Genomic DNA, 21,394 nt, shown 5'->3' with positions numbered 1-21,394 from the left:
TAATTAAAAATAAAAACTTTGAAACATTACGTAAAGTGGGGGGCTTCGTCCTCCACACTTTCCGATGTGGGGGGCTGTGCCCCCCCCACTTAAATGTACCAACTCCGAGATCGCTCTACAGTGAGGAAAATGGCAAAGTAACGGAGGTGACCAAGCAATTTTTTCCCAGGGAAAGAAATAGCTTATATGCCATTTCGCTATTTTGCTGTTTCGTGCTTTTAAGTTCAACCAAGACGCATTTGAAGGATTGTGTCTTCAATTATGTAATAGGAACCCTTCATATTATCCCTAAGAACTTTCTTCACATGACCTCTGCTATCTTCCCCTCTGTTTCTGTGCAATACTACTACTACATTAGCAGCAAAATGCACCAATATATCATATGGTGCAATCTGCTGTACGTATGTACAACTAAACTCTCCCAGCACCGTTAACTATATCTCTGTATCCTAGAAGTAACTGAGGACAGTGTATGTATTATTTTTTATAATTAACAGAAATTCACTGTTTTGCAAAACCAAACATATTTCTCTAACTCTTGTAAAATGCATTGTTTGAATCCTAGCATGTTTTTGATGAACTGACAAATGTTTTTGATTAACTGACAAATGTTGCTCACTAATACTGTTAAACATTTTCTCTATCTACTGTACTGTTTGTAGATCATTGCAAATGTTCGTCTAATCTGTAAATACTATTATAAAGGATCTTTGTGTGTTGTGTGGAGCTTTTCTCTCCGGGGCTCCTCTGAAAACGGACTTGTAGTCCAGTCAAACTTTCCCCGTAAAGAAATATAAAATAATAATAATAAATAAAAAAAAAACAAAAAACAAAAAAAAAAACTGCAGAGCAGATCAAAGGAGCCATGGGGCAGAAAGGGGACCCTCTCACGGATCCAGAGGGGGACGGAGCTGGCAAAATCCCCATCTGAAACTGAGCTTCGAGAAATTGCTTCATCAACCTACAACGTCCTTGTCCAAAAGGCTCCGACTGAACAGAGATGCTCGTCTCAAAACTAGGAACCAAGGTCTAGGGTGGAGAGGTGACTGGCTAAACCAAGATGGATGGCTCCAAAACCTTAAGTTCCAAAAGTTTAGGAGCCTTTTTTACAAGCTCAAATTGCAAGGGACCAAGATCAGTCAGGAGACCATTTTCTGTGTTCCTGGGCCTCTGTTTCCTAGAGGGGGGTTGAACCCCCTGACGGACAGAATAAGGGGAGGAAGAAGGTAATAACCCCTTAAAAATAGGTTAGCTGTGGTGATCCACAAGAGCTCACAGGTGAGCGATTGTGCAAATGGAAAAGCTGCTGTTAAATGGCTAAGCCCTAAACAATACACACACTGTGGGCATCAGACAAGGGGATCTTATGCACACAGAAGTGCAGTTCTTAAATCCTAAGGTCTTATCAGCCCTGACCGATTTTCTATTGGACAATTTTTTTTTTTTTTTTTTTTTTAAAGAGGTAAGATCAGAAGCAGAAAAAAAGAGAAAGGGACTATGTCAGATAGAAACCTACACTACAATTACACAATACAAGTGAGACTAGACTAATTAAAGAAGTGAAAGTGACAGACAAAGGGTAGGACTTGCACTTACTGCAAAAAAATCGCAATGAAAAAGGATGAGCTGAAGAGCACAGAAAACCTTGATGCTTACACAATGAGTGGCAAACGCGATCTGGAGTACTTTGGGGAAGAGGCATTATGGGTGGGGAAGAGGCATTATGGGTAGGGAGGAGGAGCTCGAGCGTCAAATCTCAAACTAGTGAAGCAGCCAAGTCGGTTCAGATGGTTGGAACAGAGACCTACAGGTTAATGAATGAAAGATGATGACAATATCAGATCTACACTTCAGTCCTTCTTTCCTGAACTGCGAACATGAGATGCAACAATCGGAAATCTCCTATACCACAGGAGAGCATTTACCTCTCCCTCTCTCACCCCTTCCCTGCTGCAACAAATAGGAAGGAGAGGACTACATTATTTGCGTGGCAAATAAGTCTCCAGAATATCTCCACACTTTTAGAATACTGACTGTGCACGCCTTCCAAATCCAAAGCTTGGGAAGGGGTTGAGGGAATAAGTTGAAAATCCTCCAGTGTGTGTGTGTGTGTGTGTGTGTGTGTGTGTGTGTGTGTGTGTGTGTGTGTGTGTGTGTGTGTGTGTGTGTGTGTGTGTTTGGGGGGGGGCAAGATTATGTGGTGGTTTAGTGCCTTCTCCCTGTCTTGAGGTTGAGTGTCTTTAGCAGAGAAAGAAGGGTTCATTGACATCCTTGGCTATAACGGCCTATTCTTTTCACTTTATCAGCCGGATCCTGAAAGACCTGTCTAAACAGTGCTTCTTCTGAAAAAGGCACCGAGAATATTTTTATGTTCCTCCTTGACAAAGGACATCTGACACAATGACTAGCATAGGCACACACCTAAGTCTGCACAATCAAAATAGTAGACTAGATGGAAGCAGCTACCATGGTCTCAGCAAGATGATCTTACATCATCAACTCGTGGAAGTCCTCTGACTTTTCCACAGTCTCATTAACCACATAGGATGGGAAACTTGGACAAGTAAGAAAAGATGATGCCTGGAAATTCAATGTAGCAGAGAAGTCCTTATGTTCTTACTAGACCTGTCTAAAGTTTTGGACTCCAAGGTAAGGCAACAAGCTTACAAACCGAAATAAGCTCATATAAAAAGACCACACACAATTCATCTTAAAATGCCTTTTTAAGGGTCTGCACCTACCCATACAAAGACTAACAGAGTCTGAAGGTTAAGGGGTCTCATCAGGCTTCTCCAGATACTATGTAAAGCAGTTCTGAGGTGAAGGAGCAATGGCATGAGGTCAATTCAAGCTGTTCTTCATAAGCCTGAGACCCTTCCCAAATAAGGGTTTCAAACCTTGATGAGAAATGGGAGAAAGGACTCCTTGTCCTCGTCTATTTTAACAAAGGCCTTCAGATCTTCCGATCCTTTTATAAACAGCCTGTATGACAGGGAGTCCCCTGTTCTCCTCACAAATGGCAGACACGAATGCATGCACAAAAAAATACTTCTCAGCCTGGAATCAAAAATCTGGACAAAGGCCCATGAAAAGTAGGTACAACTGGCCAAAAATAGGGACACTGATCAACAAAATTTGCATACATAATCATGTAACCCCACCCATTCCAGTGGAATTGTGGGATACCAACATGAAAATTGAAGTCACTAAACAATAAATAGCAGACATTAGAATTTCAGACTTCATACCACTCAGAAAATACATAATAATGCAAAGCCTATCATTCTGGCAACTATCTGAGTTTACAGGAGGAGGAGCAATATTTAAAATGTGTCCCTATTTTCGGGCCTTTATCCCACCATTATTTTGGTTTTGTCCAGATTTCTTGTGCTGTGGGATGCAGTACAAGCTGAGAATGCAACCAAGATGACTCAACACAAAAACAATAATATTAAAACGCACAGAACAAACTAATCCAGATGTTTTATTGGATTTATTTGTTAACTAAGTGATTGAGATGGGCAACAGATTTCGTTTTCACAGCATGAACCACAGGTAAGTAGAAACACAATAGAAGTATTTCATAAGACAGAACAAATGCAATACAGCATGCAAGGAAATACAATAAAAAGATAATATACAAGATAATACAGTATAAAATGCAAACCAAAGAATACCAGATTAAGTATCATTTAAATACTCACATCCTCAAAGTTAAAGAGGCAAAAAATCATGTACCTCAAAACATTTGGCTCAGTTTCTTTGGTTGTGAACATGTCTTTTTAATGAGGTGTATAAATAAAAGAAAATGTTGTCTATTTAAAATGAATGAAAAAATGAACATATTTGTAAGAACAATAGCTATTGAGCAGCTATTTTATACCACATAACTGGCAATCTTCAAGGAACAGTACACCTGTTAGCAGATTTGCCATGATCATCAGTGACATTTCGACAGGTCTGAGAGATTGAGAGGTATGAGGTGGTGTGTTTTTAACTCACACTGATAAAACAAAACAGAACATGGAACTCAACACAAACCTCTGAACATATTTATTCACAAATGTTATATTCGCAAATGTAAAACTGATCTGATGAAGCCTGTTAAAGTTTAAGATGAAAGTTCTTATCTGTTTTAACATTTGTGAATAAATATGTTCAGCAGTTTAAATGCCAGTTTGGTTAATAATCTGCAAAATTAAATGTGGCAAATTCACCTCTCTGACGGAGAAATGTTACCTAACCAATTCAAAAGTGGAGAACACAGGCAGCCTGGGTGATACAAAGAGCTGATGGCTTAAGCTCATATTTGATAAATGTTCACATTCTGTGACTGCAAGTAGTACTTTTCATTCTGATGACAGATTCCGTTTGCAGCTTTCATTGTAGCATTGTGAAAACTAGTAAATTTTATCTCCATACTAACTTGGTCCATCAGGGAAGCCGCCTAACAGACAAGGCAACATTTAAGACAGTTACTGAACACAAAGGGGTATGAACATAGAAAAAAAAAAAACTTAAGACATAATTTGGTAAACTAATAATGCTTGGTGGTCTATTGGACATGTGGTAAGCAAAATTCTGTCAGACTGTCAAAAAGTATTAAACCATCTGCTACAACCCACTTTAGTGCTTTAGTAACCAGAGAATAAAAAGCAATGAAACATTTGCCATTTTGCCTCCATATCAGAATATTAATATTTCAACAGTGTGACTAATGCTGCTGTCACAATACTGTATGTATTTAACATATTATAATACATTTGTTTCTACTTGCCTACTGTAGGTGAGAAAAAATGTGTCAAACTTGTTGCCGGTATACCTTTTTAAAAAAAGTTATGTACTCACCACAACGTTCCATGTGTGTTGTCCATTTTGCCTTCATTCTTTACTGGTTGGGTTCTGACTCTGCCTAATACAAAGCTCGAGGTCTTCCACTAGCTTGTGGCTAAACCCTAGCCCAGGATGATCTTGGAGAGCTCCCCTGATCTTGCTTGCAGATAAAGGTAATTAAAGGTCACTGAATAAGTGACAGAGCAATGAAGAAGGCAAAGGACATTAATAGTCAATTTTTACGAGCTCGGTCCTCCATGAGCAAAAAGGCTGGGGGGCAGGAGGGTGGGATGTAAGAATGAAGGTGAGCTGGGCAACAAACATGGAACATTATGGTGGGTACATAACTTCTTTATCTCACCTTCATTCTTTACTGGTTGGGACGGCATCCCTAGCACCATCTTTCTTGGGTGGCTCAAAGGAGAATATTCTTCAGAACAGTAGACCCAAAGGAGGCCCCATTCCTGGAGACCAAATCCACTTTGTAATAAGTGATAATAGGCCTTTTGCCCGTGTTGCTGCAGCTCAAATGGTGTCAATAGGTAGTGTCGCTCTAAAGGTAGAACAGGTTGCAATGACTCGTATAGAATGACTTTTCACTTTGAGAAAGTTCTTTGTTTTTTGATTGGTGAATAAAGGTAATGCAATCTGATAGCCACTTTGAAACTGACTTTTGACATAGGAACACCCTTTTTTTGAGTATGAAAAAGATACAAATAATTGGTCAAATTTTCTGAAATACCTTGTTCTATGTAAGCAGAAACAATTGCCTATGTACATCCAGTTGACGCAGCATATATTCTGCTTTGTTGCCATAATTAGGGAAAAACAGGTAGTTCTATTGACTGATTCGGGTTAAATTCTGAACATACTTTGGGTAAAAAGGATGGGTTTGTTTGTAGGGATACTCTCTTTGTGGAAAAGCATGTGTGTGTGTGTGTGGGGGAGGGGGGGGCTTTATGAACAGTGCTTGCAGCTCTGACACTCTTCTTGCAGAGGTAACAGCTATCAAGAGAATAGTTTTCCAAGTGAGATACTTGAGGTTGCAGGATGATGCCGGCTCGAAAGGGGGAAGGATCAAACATGACAAAACAAAATTTAAGTCTCATGGCAGTGGAGGGACTTTACTTGGTGGTCTTAATAAAAAAGTACTTTTCAGAAAGGCTTTGCTAAGTCTGTGGGACATGACATTAGGGACTGATTCTCCCAAATGAAAATCAGATATGGTAGCCAGCTGGAGCCAAATAGTAGCTGCTACTTCATTACACAGTTTTGCCAGGAATTCAAGAATAGAAGCTATTGGAGCAAAGAAGGGGGTCAATGTGCTTTATTCAAGGCCCATGAAGAGAATTTTTTCCCATTTGCTTTTAATATAACCTTGTTGAAGCTTCATGGGACGAGATCACAACATGTGCTTTACTGACGTAGAAAGGTTAGGGAGCCAGGCTATGGTTGGAATTGGAGCAGCCAAGCTGTCAACTTGAGGGTTTGGAGGGAGGGGTGGAGCGTCCTTGATGCATGTGTCAGGAGGTCTGGAACTGGGTCCAGAATCCAGAACCAGATTTGATGAGGCTAATATGGGGCGACAAGTATTAAGTTCCTTCCAAAGTGACTGGCTTTCTGAAAATCCTCTGGAATCAAGGGAAAAGGAGGAAAGGTGTAGAGGAGACCCGAGGGCCAATCATGAACAAGTGCATCCCTTGGTGACTCCCCCGGAGGGGGGGGGGGTCAGGGCAAATTAGCTGCTACATTTGGCATTTATGGACGTGGCAAAAAGGTCGCAGGAAGGCTGGCTCCACTGGCAAAAAGTCTCTTCCACCACTTCCTGTTTCAGGTAATCAAAATCGCTCTGCTGAGTGTCTGCAATCACGCTGGATTTCCTCTGGATGTGCGCTGCTATCAGAAAGCATTGGGAGAAGGTTGCCCAGTGTTGTACTCTCAGGGCCTCCAGACAAAGGGGGTAAGATCTGGTTCCTCCTTGTTTATGTACCATACGACTGACATGTCTGTCAGTATTGCAATAGTTCCTAGCGGAAGAGAGTTCTGGAATAGTTGCAACACTAAAAGCACTGCTCTCAAACACTGAGGTGCAAATAGGCCTCACGGTCTTGCCAAGTGCCTTGAACTGTCCTTCCCAGATAATGCACTCCCACCCTATCTAGGAAGTGTCCGTGGTCAGTGTGGCTAAGGGTTCGGGGGGCATGACAATGTTACACTAGTGGAGTAAAGCCACCAACGAAGGTCTTTCTTGTAGGATTCAGTTATCAAAATTTGGTGGGACATGGGTAGTTCCTGCATGGACCATTGAGTGAACAGTAGCAACTGAAGTATTCTCATGTGCAGACGTGCTAATGGAATCACAGTAATTGCGGCTGCCATGGTTCCAAATACTTTGGATTGTTCTTGCCTGCACTTTTCTTTTGGAAAGAAGATTTAGGACTTGACATTGTAGGACTTGAACCCTTTCAGAGGGGAGTTTTGCCATCATATTTGTTGTGTCTAGATCTGCTCCTATAAAAACAAAATGCTGAGATGGCAACAAGGCAGATTTTTTGTAGTTTATTGTAACGCCCATTTGAGAGTAGACATGTAAAGTGGTGTCTCTTGGTTTGGATAGTAGATGCTCGGAGGTGGCAGTTAGAAGCCAGTCATCTAGGTACGGAAAACATGGAATCCTAGGCATCTCAAGTGAGCCGCTACTACTGCCATACACTTTGTGAACACACTGTGGGCTGTAGTGAGGCCAAAGGGCAGACCTCGGAGCTGGTAGTTACTGGCTCCCAGCCAAAGGTACAAATGACTCCTGTATTACCTGTCCATTTTTATATGGTAGTACGTATCCTGGAGGTTTACAGAGCACATTCAATCATCTTATCCCAGAAAAGAGAGTATTGACTGCAGTGTTACCATCCAGAACTTTGAATTTCTCACTGATTTAAGTTGTTGAGATCCAGGATGGGTCTCCAGTCCCCAGTTTTCTTTGGAACTAAAAGAACCGTGAGTAAGTTCCAGATCCTATCTGGTCTGCAGGGTCTGCTTGGATGAGTTTTTGTCTAGCAACTTTTGTATTTCTAGAGTTGCCTGATCCTTTCGACTGGGTGGAACGTCCGGGGTGTTTTTTTCTGTTTGGGACTGAGAAGAAAAAGGGTATGGAGTAACCTCTGGATATGATACTTTGTACTCACTTGTCTTTTATCGATAGCCAGGCTTTTGGGGACAAAGATAAGTGCCCCCCCAACTGCCTCCAGAGATGGACAGGCAGGCCTCCTTTCAGGAACGCAGAAAGGGCTTACCAAGGAAGGATTACCTGTCGCCCTGGTTTTGCGGACATCTCTGCAGCGTGGACGGCATCTTCCATTGGTACTTCCCCCTCTGCCCCTGGGGAAAAATCATCACGTGTGTCTGGGAAAGCTCTCTGGGATATTTGAAAGCACATTTTGCCCCCTTTCTGACCTTTTGGGTAAGGTCTGGTACAAAGGGAAAAACAGACCCCCAACGGCAGAGATAGCCTTTCCTTCTTGTTCACACCTGGTTAGTGTGTCTGACTTTGGGCCTGAACAAGGACAAGCCATCTAAAGGGGTGTTAAAGGAAGATTTAAAAGGTTACGCAAAGTCACACAAGTGCATCCAGGAATGTCTCCTTAGGGAATTCCTGAATCTGCTGCCCTGCTTACCCTATCTGCTGCATAAGAAATGAGCCTCATGGAGGAGTTGACCACTGAGGTTAAGGTGGGGAGCAAACAGGAAACCTTGTCCGATACCCCTGTAGCTACTGAACCTTGGAGGGCATCTAGTTCTTTCAGATCTCTCTGAAGCCTAGTCAAGTGAGTCAGATAATTCAGCAATCAGAGTGTAAATGTTGCTGAAGAGAACATACGCTTTCCATATCTGTCCATTGCACGAGATTCTGTTTGGCAGATGGACCGAAGAGGATGTCTCTGAAAGTTCTTTTTTGGTGGCTGCTGCCGCCACCACCATAGCATCTAGTGGGACACCCTTGGTAAGAAATTCCTTGCCTGAAGGTACAGTAATGAATTTGTTGGGCCTCCAGGAAACAGATACCACTGAGTCTGGAGACTCCCAAGCCTTATGACTAATTCCATTAGTTCGAAGGGTGGAGACACCCAAGTGGCGGAAGGGCGAGACCCAAAAGACTTCAGGCATACAGACTTCTTCAGAAGGGACGATGGGCTTCCAGCCACCTCTCTGAAGGGACGATGGGCTTCCAGCCGCCTCTCTGAAGGGACGATGGGCTTCCAGCCGCCTCTCTGAAGGGACGATGGGCTTCCAGCCGCCTCTCTGAAGGGACGATGGGCTTCCAGCCGCCTCTCTGAAGGGACGATGGGCTTCCAGCCGCCTCTCTGAAGGGACGATGGGCTTCCAGCCGCCTCTCTGAAGGGACGATGGGCTTCCAGCCGCCTCTCTGAAGGGACGATGGGCTTCCAGCCGCCTCTCTGAAGGGACGATGGGCTTCCAGCCGCCTCTCTGAAGGGACGATGGGCTTCCAGCCGCCTCTCTGAAGGGACGATGGGCTTCCAGCCGCCTCTCTGAAGGGACGATGGGCTTCCAGCCGCCTCTCTGAAGGGACGATGGGCTTCCAGCCGCCTCTCTGAAGGGACGATGGGCTTCCAGCCGCCTCTCTGAAGGGACGATGGGCTTCCAGCCGCCTCTCTGAAGGGACGATGGGCTTCCAGCCGCCTCTCTGAAGGGACGATGGGCTTCCAGCCCGATGGGCTTCCAGCCGCGCCTCTGAAGGGACGATGGGCTTCCAGGCGCCTCTCTGAAGGGACGATGGGCTTCCAGCCGCCTCTCTGAAGGGACGATGGGCTTCCAGCCGCCTCTCTGAAGGGACGATGGGCTTCCAGCCGCCTCTCTGTTTAAGTACTAACAGAATGTCTGTAAAGGAGACATCCTCAGAGGGCAACTGTGGGGACCCTTCCGACTCAAAGTCTGTATCCAATTTGATGGTCTCCTCTGGGGAGTATAAATGCTTCCTCTTGCACATTCACTTCCAACGGACCTCTTCAGAAGGGCATTCTGGAAAGGTTTTGGAAGAGAGGGGTTCACCCAATGGGGCATCCCGAGGCCTATGGTCTCCAAGCCTCTGTGCATGCAGTGGTGTCAAAACAGACACTGGTGCCTTTGGGGGAAGAATACCCGGAGGTGATAGTGGCCCTGTCTGTGGAAGCAGCACTCTCCTCATTACCTCAAAAGCTCCACACCCCTGGGTCTAAGGAGACTCTCGGCTCTGAAGAACTGGAGGGAATCCCAGAAACCAAGGGGACCGAGGTAGCAGCCAAGCTCACCTGAGCAGACACCCCGAGAGGCAAGTTTGGATCTGACAGCTGTCAGATCCAACTGTCCTCCCCAGACACGACTGGAGAGCGTTCTCTCTTAAGACTCCGAGTTTGGATGGAACAGAGGATGTCAGAGCGGTAGTCAGAACCAAAGATCCTGAGATAGGTCTCAACTCCAACAATTTCATTATAATCAGTTCTGGACATTCTGGCTCTGAAGTCAGAGATCGGATTGGAGGAGAAACAGACATGGACAGGGTAGGTTTGGTTGGTTCAGAAGCCCTCTGGGTTGGATCGGACAAGAGTTTGGCAAGCGCCGGTGTCCTCAAAAGTCTCTGCACCACGTGATCCACATTATCATCAGACAATCTCCTGGAGGATCGAGTGGAGGGAGCAGGAGATCTGGTAGACTGTAGCAACAGAGATCTTAAAGTGGGAGATACCGGTTCCAATTCAGGGGACCGGCTCTACAATTGAAATTCCACCAGTACCGACAAAGAAGGAGTTGAGGAAGATGATTTCTCGGGCCAGGCAGCCTTCGGGTCTGAAAAAGAAACTTTAGCCAATTTTTTAGAAGGCTCCGATTGACTGCTGGAAGAAGACCTTTTTCCTGACTTGTCAGATTTTGAAGCAGGGGAATGACTAAACTTTGAAGGACCCTGACCTTCTTCAACTGCCTCTGAAAAGGGGGTCTTCAGCAAGCCTCTTAGGATGTTTCTTTCTAATAGGACCTTGTGACTAAAGGAGTGGCAGATAGCACAGGACTCCTGAAGATGAACTGCCCTGAGGCAGTAGACACAAATGGTATGTGCATCAGTTAAGGACATTTTCTGACTGCATTTTACATATTTCTTAAACCCAAAGGGTTTGTTTTTTTTGGAAGACATGACTAGTAGCAACTACAACAACAAAACAGCTAACTACTCTAAGAAAGTTGTAAGTATACAAAAAACACTACAACTAATTTTCAACCACCACTTTTTTTTTTTAAACAACGATCAGCAAACACACAGGAAGGGGACAGAGACAGCTCTCCAACTTAAACTGGCACTTATTATTTACCGAGGAAAAGACAAGGGGAAAAGGGAAAAGCCCTCCAATTTAAATGGCCTAAAGCAGTTCTCCAAGTTAAATGAACTAGCCTATTCTGACAGGAAGAAACTCCTCTAACTAAAACGGGCTTTCTAAAATAATGTCAGGATAGGGTAAGAAAGGCCCAACGGACTTGGTGATGGCCAACAGCAAAAACAGCAGCAAAAAGAGGGCAGAACACAGAATATCTGCTTAACAGTTAAGCTAGATAAAATGCCTGTAAAAACTATCAATTCTTTAAAGATAAGGCAGAAAAAGAAACTGCTTAGCCAGAGCCAGTATGAAGCACCCGATCTTTAGTGGCAAACGAGATCTGGGGAACTCTCCAAGACCTTCATGGGATAGGTCTTAGCCAAGAGCTAGTGGAAGATCTCGAACTTTGTATTAGGCAGAGTCAGAACCAAGGATCGGTTCCGAACCCAATCAGTAAAGAATGAAGATTAGATAGAAAATCACATTAGATGTTTTGCCTATGAACAATTCACCAGCCAGTACTATCTTTTCATATTAGCCATCCTCTGCATTCAAGATACTCAGTACATACATGTGTTATATGTAATCTTGATGCAGCTGGCTGCGCCTTTATACCAAAAGTAGAATTGTGCACACTTACCATAAATGTAGATGTTAGAGTGTAGTCACTGTTGCATTCATCATACTTGTGTTATCTGCCTTCATTACACAGCAGTCACAGATTCCCAAATTCCAGCTTATCGCCAGCTGCATATTAACGTATACTTTTTCATTAAAAATACTCATGCCTAAGTTCCCCGAGTGCACAAAACTTCGACATGTTAAGTTTTTTAAGCTCCAGCATTTTGCATCCTGGTTTATTAGGCTATCCCCTTGCTGTTCTTGACAAAGAAGCCCAGGGATGATCAAGTCCATTGTTCGCAAACTAGCCTTCTCTTCAAGGAAACATGCTTCGCCACTCACCACCAACACGGTTTGAGACTCCCAGCCCAGTAGTCTACAAGTTCAACAGCCAGTCAGGAACTGCCTCAAGAAGTTTATCATCACATATGCCTTGGCACATTAAAGACATCGCAGGACATGCTGGTGATGCGTGATGACATCAGCTAGAACTTAAAACTGTAAAAATTAAAAAAAAAAATCTGGAGTTAAAAGGCCACTTGGGAAATCGTGGCACCCTATTATTTTGCCCTCAAAACTGGTAAATGCAGAGGAATTCAGTATGGTTGAGAGGTATGACAATAAAATGAAGACGTGACCTGATGTATGCCAAGTACTGATTATGGAGCAATGGACTCAGCATGGCATGAAAAAGTGGAGTACGAGGCAGAAATAATACCACTGGGCCCAGCACTAGCTTTAGACATATTCCCTAAGGGGATGCAACTGGACCACTGAATTATGCTCCCAGCACACAACTGCTTTTAAGTGTCAATGGCTGGAGAGGTAGTACACTCGCCTTTACTGCTAGAAGATCAAAAGGCTGAGGGTTCTATTCACACACCAAGTGTTTGGATCAATTTTTCCATTATTGATTCTGCAGTGTAGCATTATAGGCAGCTGCACTCCTGCGCAAAATAACTTATTCCATTATTTTTTTCTTGTATATTTACCGTTTCTCCCCTCCAGCCTTTCTTCCACAACCATCTTATTTCAGCTAACAGTTTTTCCTGTTGCGCAGCATTCAGTCTTAACACAGCATCCATATCGTCTCTCAGTACCATATCCCATTTATCATCACATTTCTTTACCATACTTCCCATTCATTTCATGGGTAGACCATTTTTTTCTAAAATTATTATACGATTATTTTTCCATCACCCTTGTTTACTTCTAACTTCTATGATTTTAATTTTACTCTCATCCTTACATCCTGTCCTTTTTATTCTTGACCCTGTTTTTTTTTCTTCCCAAACATTTTTATATTTTTGATATAACAGCATATCCATCCTTTACTTTGGGGTTTTACCTTTCTTATTACCAAAATAAATGCACAGTTGCTAAATGAACCACTGGATTTTTTTTTTTTTTTTAAATTCAAGCCACCTTTGTCTTATTATAAATTATCCCTTTTTTTACATCGGGTTCAGCCTTCAGCCCCGAATGAAGCTAAAAAAAATTCTAAACTCTTTCGCTATTAGCACAGGAAACACATTCTCAGTAAAAATGCAGTTTTTCCCCCAATATAAAAGTATTCAACATGCTTTTTTCTGAAATAGAAACTTTCCCACCAAGTAAACAAATGTATTTGTTCCATTCTCTCTCTCCATTGACTTACTACACTTTCATGCTCACCAAATGTCACTCCCAATATCTTTATTCCCTTTCTTGCAAAAAAAATTTCCATTTTTATTTCACCAAGTTCCCCAATTACACTTCATTTTTTCAACTGCAGACCAGACTTTGGTGTTTTTTTAAACGGCTTTTCGATCCTTATTACAACCTCAGTTATCCTTCTATCTGCCTTTGATGACCTGTGGACTGGTGAGTATGCTTCTACTGGCATCCTTAATGAAGGATATCAGATGACTAACTACTTTCTTTTTCAGTCCTTGCCTTGCAACCTGAAAGTTTCAGTGCAGTCTACAAAGTAATTTTCCAGAAGCTAACAGAGAGCCACCTGAAAGAGTTTCAGTGCAGTCTACAAAGTAATTTTCCAGAAGCTAACAGAGTGCCTCTGATGCTTTTTCTTTGGCATTGCACCTGCTCTCAGCCTCTGTTAGCCAGCCAGTATTCCTACTTAACCTGGTGTGACTTTCTTGCACTCCTTTTTCCTTTTGATAACTTCCTGACTTCTACATTCCACCACCTTCTTTATGCACCTTATTGCTGAACCCGGCTTGGCTACATATTTGTTCTATAGCCCTGAAACATGAAGTTTGGAGTTGCTACCATTATTCTTCAGCACCTCCCATTTCTTTATCTTACTCTGGGCTCTAGCACCTCAGGATTTCTTTGAACTCCTGCACTGTAGCTCCAATAAACTTCCAGGTCTTCCAGCTTGTTTCTGTTAATCTTAGAGCCTACTCTGTCCACCTTCAGCTGATTGTGACCACCAGTGGGGGGTTTATCCTGTTGCACTGGGGATGACTTTGCAATCTCCAACTCTATCCCAATACCCTTGTTTCTTACTAGGAAGAAGTGCACCTGAGGTGCATGTTGGCCACTTTTGTATGTGACCTTGTTATGGTCTCTCTTGCTGAATCGTGTGTTGGACACAATCAAGCCATAGTACAGACTGACAATTCTAGGATGGACTCTCCTTTATTCTTGTTGCCCATCCATGTGAACTCAGACAGTCCCCATATATCCTGTTCTGTCCCGATATACGCATTTAGGTCCCCTATTATCAGCATCAACTCATGTTGCCCTGCATTATCTAGTAGGTTCTGCAGCTGCTGCCTGAATGCACTCTACCTTGCTATCACAACCCTTTTGTGAGGCATAGTCTGAGATTATGAACACTGCCTTATCTTTAAAATAGAGCCTGACAGCCACAGGCCAATCACAAGGTCTGATGAGATCTCAAGTCTTCTGAACTCTTTCCCTCATCACAATTCCCACACACACACAATTCCCATACCATTTCTAGTCTGCTCTCCCCCCTGAGTAGTGGACTCCAGGATCCCACACCAAGTGCATTTGCTGCACTGCCCTTTCAACTTGTCTTGTGCCAAAGAACCCTACGTTAAAGGATACTTTCAAGCCAGCTCTGGTCATGTCTATGACTGAACTGGTTTGAAACAGTGACCGACTCCTGTGAATGGGTCTAGATGTTATTCTGACCACATAATTCAGAGCTTTTTTTTTATTTTAGCTGAAAGAGGGTAGTAAATTCCTGACTACTACTACTGCTCCAAAATGAGATCCTGCACATAAAGCGAAGCCTCCGATAACAGGGTCATGGCAGAGGCAAAGCCTCTCCTCAGTGTGACAAAATATTGTTTACCTACTTTGAAACAGTTGCATTAGGAACTTAGCATAAGGGTAGATGCTGGAGTAGATTCACTGCTGCAATACTGACTCATGGGATTCCTACACACTGAAGCCTGGAGGCCAGCTTGAAAACAAGAGCTTTCACCTTCCACTTTTGCTCAGTGGACACTCTCTCATCCAACATTAGGATGTGGGTGGTAGAAAGGGTAATCAGATTATACTATCTTCAGGTCTTTGCTGCTTCAGTCTGCAGGCCACAAGTACCTAAAGTCCAGAGTGCAATGTGTCCAGTGCTGAACCAGTCTAATGACAAGGGGCCATGTGAGGGCATCTGAAAGAGAATAAGGATTTTAGGAAAAGTGCATGGGGTACCCTCCCAACTAAAGGCTTTGGTCAACAGGAAAAGGATACAGGAAGGGACTGGCACTGCAAAACAAAGAATCTACTCATAGTTATGTACTCACCATAACGTTCCATGTAAATTGTTCATCTCACCTTCATTCTTGACTGATGGGTTCGGAGCCTATCCCTCAGCTCTGGTACGGCCACATGCAACCTCAAGGTTTTCCAGTAGTTCGAGGCCAAGCCCCTATCCAATGTTGCACTGTGAATTACCTCAGATCTCGTTTGCTGCGTATACTATAACCATATATAATATCTATTCCCCTATAGAAAGGAAGAAGAATTTGAGCAACCAGGATGAACCCAACATCTAGGTCAGCTATCAGCCAGGAGGGGGTAGGAGGACGGGACGTAAGAATGAAAGAAAGATGAACAACTCACATGGAACGTTATGGTGAGTACATAACTTCTTAATATGAAGATGGTTCAATTTCGACATTCATTCTTGACTGATGGGTAGCGTCCCAAGCACCAATAATCTCGGGTAGCTCATGGGAGAACATTTTTCAGGACCAAGGACCCAAAGGAAACCCTGTCCCTGGAGGCCTTATCAACTTTGTAATGAGTGATAAAGGTATGAGGTTTTGACCAAGTGGCTGCTGCACAAATGTTATCGAGGGGAAGTTTGGCTGAAAATGCAGAGGATGTAGAAACTTTCTTTGGTTAAGTAAGCTTTAATCTTGTGCTGCAAGGGCATATTAGCAGCTGAATAGACAAAGGTGATACAATCAGATAACCATTTAGAGTTGTTTTAGCCACTGGTCTACCTTTCCTGGATTCAGAGAATAAAACAAAATGCTGGTCTGATTTCCTGAAATCTTTTGCTCTAAATAAAATCAGAGCTGCCTGTGAACATCAAGTTGGTGCAGCATATACTCTAATTTGTTAGAATGATTAGGGAAGAAAACTGGTAACTCATTAACTTGGTTAATATTGGTTTCTGAACACACTTTGAGCAAAAAGGAAGGATTTGTCCTAACTGATACTCTGTCAGCATGAAGAATCAAATAAGGAGGGCTGATAAAGCCTGAAGCTCTGACACTTTGGCAGAAGTAATAGCTACCAGAAAAATGTTTTTTCACAAAAAATATTTGAGATCACAAGATGATGCTGGTTCAAATGGAGGGAGAATTATACGTGAAAGCATAAAATTTAGATTCCATGGAGAAGATGGAGTTTTCACATGTGGTCTCATGAAAAATCCCCTTGAGAAAGGCTTTGGATAACTTGTGGGACATATTTAAACTGTCAACCCCAAGAAGAAAATTAGAAATAGCAGTCAACTGAGCCCAAACTGTTGCTGCTGACACTCCTGTGTTAAAAATCATAGTCAAGAATTCTAGTATGGATGTCATGGAGGCTTGGTAAAGGATCAATATTATTCTTAGAGGCCCATATGGAAAATCTCTTCCACTTACTAAGATACAATTTTCTAGTGGACGGCTTACGAGAAGACAAAAGGATCTGTTTTGTCTCATTGGAAAGGTTATGAAGCCTGGCAATGAGGGGAACTCGAGCCGCCAAGCTGTCAGCTTCAATGACTGCAGAGAGGGATGAAGGGCCCCTAAAGGGCGAGTCAGAAGGTCTGGAACTGGGTACAGAATCCAGGGATCCTCCAGGAGATGATGTTGAAGGAATGGGAACTCAATCTGCCGAAGCCAATGAGGGGCTATAAGGATGATGGTACTTCCCAGGGATTTTGCTTTCTGTAGAACCTTGGGTATCAATGGTATTGGTGAAAATGCATAGAGGTGCCCTGAGGACCAATCGTGTATGAGTACGTCCCTCGGGGCTTCTCCCGGAGGGGGAATCAGGGCAAAGTAGCTTCTGCATTTTGTGTTGATGTGACTGGTAAAGTTGCAACATGGCTGGCCCCATTTGCGGAATATCCTGTCTGCAATCTTTGAGGGACCACTTGTGTGGCAACAAGATTGCCCTGCTTAGCTTGTCTGCTATCATGTTGGATCTCCCCGGGATGTGCGCTGCCAACAGAAAGCGCTGGGAGGAAACAGCCCACTGCCAAACTCTGAGGGCTTCTCTGCAAAGGGGGTAAGATCTGGTTCCCCCTTGCTTGTTTAAGTACCAGACTACTGACAAATTGTCAGTCTGAAATGCAATCATTCCTAGAGGAAGAGTGTCCTGAAAGTACTGCAACGCCAAAAGTACTGCTCTCATCTCCAGAATACTGATATGCAAATGTGACTCCTGATCGGTCATGTGCCTTGGGCAGTCTTTCCATGAAAAATGCCCCCATCAGGAAAGCGTCCATGGTCACAATGGCTACTGGAGAGGGCAGAACAAAGGGGCGTCCTATGGTGACATGAAGAGACGTCAACCACCACTGGAGATCTTTCTTGCAAGAGCTTGTAATCAATACCGTGTGGTCCATGGGTAGTTCCTGGTAAGACCATTGAGTAAACAACAGCCATTGAAGGATCCGCATATGCATTCTTGCTAATGGTATACCTAGGATTGCTGCAGCCATCATACCCATTACTTTCAGAACTTCTGAAGTTGGTGCGCTGTCTTTCTATACCAATGTACGGACATGCTGAAGAAGACCCTTTCTATTGGTAGCCTTAGAGTGGTGGTTGAGGTGTCTAGCTCTGCCCTGATAAAAACGATATGCTGCGATGGTGACAAGGCAGACTTTTCTGAGTTGACTAATGCCTAGATGACTGTAGACTGACAGTGTGTACTCCCTTGCCTGAATAAGTTGATGCCTGGTGGTGCCGGTAAGAAGCCAATAGTCTAGGTACGGAAAGACCTGGAATCCTAAACGACGCTTCAGGTGAGCTGTGACCACTGCCATGCATGTGGTGAACACACTCTGGGCTGTAGCGAGACCAAAGGGCAGGGCTCGAAACTGAAAATGATCGGCTCCCAGCCAGAAACGCAGGTGATCTCTGGATGGCCTGGCCATCTTTTCTATGTGGTAGTACGCATCCTTGAGATCTATCGAGCACATCCAATTGTCTTTCCCTAAGAAGGGAAGTATAGACTGAAGCATGACCATTCGGAACTTTTTTTTTACATATTGGTTGAGTCTGCTGAGGTCCAAAATGGGTCTCCAGGCCCCTGTTTTCTTTGGAACCAAAATGAATCTTGAGTAAGTTCCAGATCCTATTTGGTATGCTGGGACTGGCTAGATGACTCTTTCTAGCAACTTTCGGACCTCTATAGTTGCTTGTTCCCTGTAACTGGGTGGAACGTCTGAGATTCTCCTTATGGACGGAGGGGGTGTGGGGAATGGTATGAAGTACCCATAGGAAATGATACTTTGTACCCAGCTGTCTTTTATTTTTTGCCAGGCGTCTGGGTACAAAGATAAGCAACCCCCGACTGCCTCCAGAGCAGGACAGTCAGGCCTCCTTTCAGGAGTGCTGGTAGGTTTGCCCAGAAAAGTGATCTCCGTCACCCTGATGTTGCGGACCCCATCTGCCGTGAGGGTGGCGTCTTCCACTATTACACCCTCCTCTGCCCCTGAAGGGGGGGGGGGGGTTCACCACGTGTGTCCTGAAAGGCTCCTTGGGCTTTCCAGAACCACACCTTCCCTCCCCTTTGACCTTTGGGATAAGGTTGGGTAGGGGTGGAAAAATGGACGGTCTTTCCCTTCTGTTCACACATGGTCAAGGTTTCCTTCACTTTAGGCCCAAAAAAGGATGAGCCATCAAAGGAGGTGTTCACGAAGGATGACTTGAAGGGCTCCTTCAAGCGCATCCAGGAATGTCTTCTAAGAGCGATTCCTGTACTAGCTGCCCTACTCATTCCATCAGCTGCATAGGATATGAGATGCATGGATGAGTTGACAATAGAATTTGGGGTAGAAAGCTGGGCAGCAACTTTATCAGAGGCACCTGCAGCTACTGTACCCTGAAGAGCATCTCCCAACTCCTTAAGGAGATCTCTTTGCAACCTAGTAAAATGGGTTAAAAAGGTCAGTGAACAGAGAGCAAAAGTCGCTGAACTGAACATGCGTTTACCATATCTATCCATGATTCTAAATTCTATTAGGAGGATGGATAGACAAGGAATTCTCAGACATTTCCTTTTTGGTGGCCGTCGCCACCACCATGGCATCAAACAGGAACTCCTTTGGTTAAGAATGTTTTGTCTGGTGGGGCTGACAAACTTGTTAGGCCTCATAGGGACAGGCTCCATGGACTTTGGCGACTTCCACACCCTTCGAGAAACCAACTGCATGAGCTCATCAAAGGGCGGAGACACCCAAGAGGTGGAGGGTTGAGACCCGAAAGCCTTTAGGAGAACTGACTCATCCTAAGTAGGATTTTGACTGCCAATCACCCCTCTGCCAAAGTATCTCTGCAAAGGAGATTTCCTCAGATGGGGACCGTGGGGACCCTTCTGACTCATCCAAGCCAGTATCAGATGTTAAAGACTCCTGTGGGGAGTCCAAGGGTCTCCTCTTGCACAATCTCTTCCTAGGAACCTCCTCAGTGGGGGCTTCTCGGGAGGTCTCGGAAGAGCAGGGGGCACACTGTGGGGCTACCCGAGTCTCTACACATAGCCTGGAAAGATGGAAGCAGAAGCAGACACAGGTGCTTTAGGGGATGAGGAAGCAAGGCCTGAAGTAGAGGATGTCTTGGGGGACAAAGCTCTCATGGCATCGAAGGCACCACAGCTCAGATGGGAAGGAGTCGACTGATCCCAGGGAACTGTCAAACCCTCCCACACTGATGCAGTGGGCTCCGAGCTGGAGGTAGGAGCAGAGCTCATCTGAGCCAAAGCCCCAAAAGGGAGAGTCGGCACTGACAAGTCGGTCCGACTATCCTCTCTGGACCCGAATGGAGAGTGTTGGCTCCTAGAGTCCCCCGGTCGGCACAGAGAATGTCAAAGTGGATGGAGCTGAAGACACTGGAACAGGTCTGATTCGTCTGGCTCCAAAGGCTGGTATGTCTCGGAGGATGAGTAGCGGTCTTCGAATCCAAAGCCGCTTGGGTCGGAGTAGACAATTTAGCAAGGCCTGGTGCTTGTAGAAGCTTCTGCACCACTCGATCCATGTCCATATCCGGAAGGCTGACAGATGAAGTAGACGAATGCACCAATGGTGACTGAGGCACTTCGGATACAAACTCCAATGCTTGCTGTGGGCCAAGCTCTGAAAAAAGACAGTCTGCTCAGAAATCTGTGGAGCCAATGTCGCAGAGTCATCAGATTTTTTTTGAATGCTTGGAGTCCTTAGATTCAACAGATGACTTACAGGACTTAGATTTGCTGGACACATCCTGGTCACTCAATGCCTCTCGAGAAGGATGATTTAACAAGCCCCTGTCCATTAACTTCCTTTTCCTTTCTAACAGAACTCTGGCCGAAAAGGAATGGCAAATAGCACAAGATTCTTGTAAGTGGACAGCCCCTAAACAATATACACAGATAACATGTCCATCCTTGACTGACATTTTCTGATTACAGTCCGGACATTTTTTAAAACCGGACTTGGGATGTTTGTCCTTATCCGCCCATGATGCTATTTTAATACATGCAGACCAAATATTAATAAAGATACTAGGCTCTAACACACACACAGACGAGCCTAAGAAATAGCATCCAACAAACTCTTATACAACTAGAATAAGCTATTTATAACTATAACTACTAGAAACAGCTATTTAAAAATGCACTCTATTCAAAGAGAACTAGGCCAAAACAATGAGGCCAAATATTTAAAGAGTAATGTTTATGAACACACAGGAAGGGAAACTGCAAGGAAGCTATAAAACCTAACAAACTATCCTAAGTCAAAAATGTACTAAAGTTGCATAATAAATTGCTAAACAGAAATTTTTAAAGTATACTGGCCAGAGCTTTCACTGGAACCTCCAACCAGATGCCACGGCAAG

General features: G+C 44.0%; 1 protein-coding gene across 1 annotated transcript in view; it reads right to left on the bottom strand.

Annotated features, from left to right (window-relative positions):
* KIF23 (kinesin family member 23) overlaps positions 1-21,394 on the bottom strand; it is a 1,082,389-nt gene that overhangs the window by 506,087 nt on the left and 554,908 nt on the right. The window contains exon 13 of the mRNA XM_044076375.1: positions 3,884-3,916. Within this exon, the coding sequence (XP_043932310.1) occupies positions 3,884-3,916 (33 nt within the window). The remainder of the gene's footprint in view (positions 1-3,883; positions 3,917-21,394) is intronic.

This window comes from Protopterus annectens, chromosome 7.part0 (assembly GCF_019279795.1).
Source record: "Protopterus annectens isolate FY-2018-M chromosome 7.part0, PAN1.0, whole genome shotgun sequence".
Taxonomy (NCBI): Eukaryota; Metazoa; Chordata; order Ceratodontiformes; family Protopteridae; genus Protopterus; species Protopterus annectens.
This window is presented reverse-complemented; position numbering and strand designations above follow the sequence as displayed.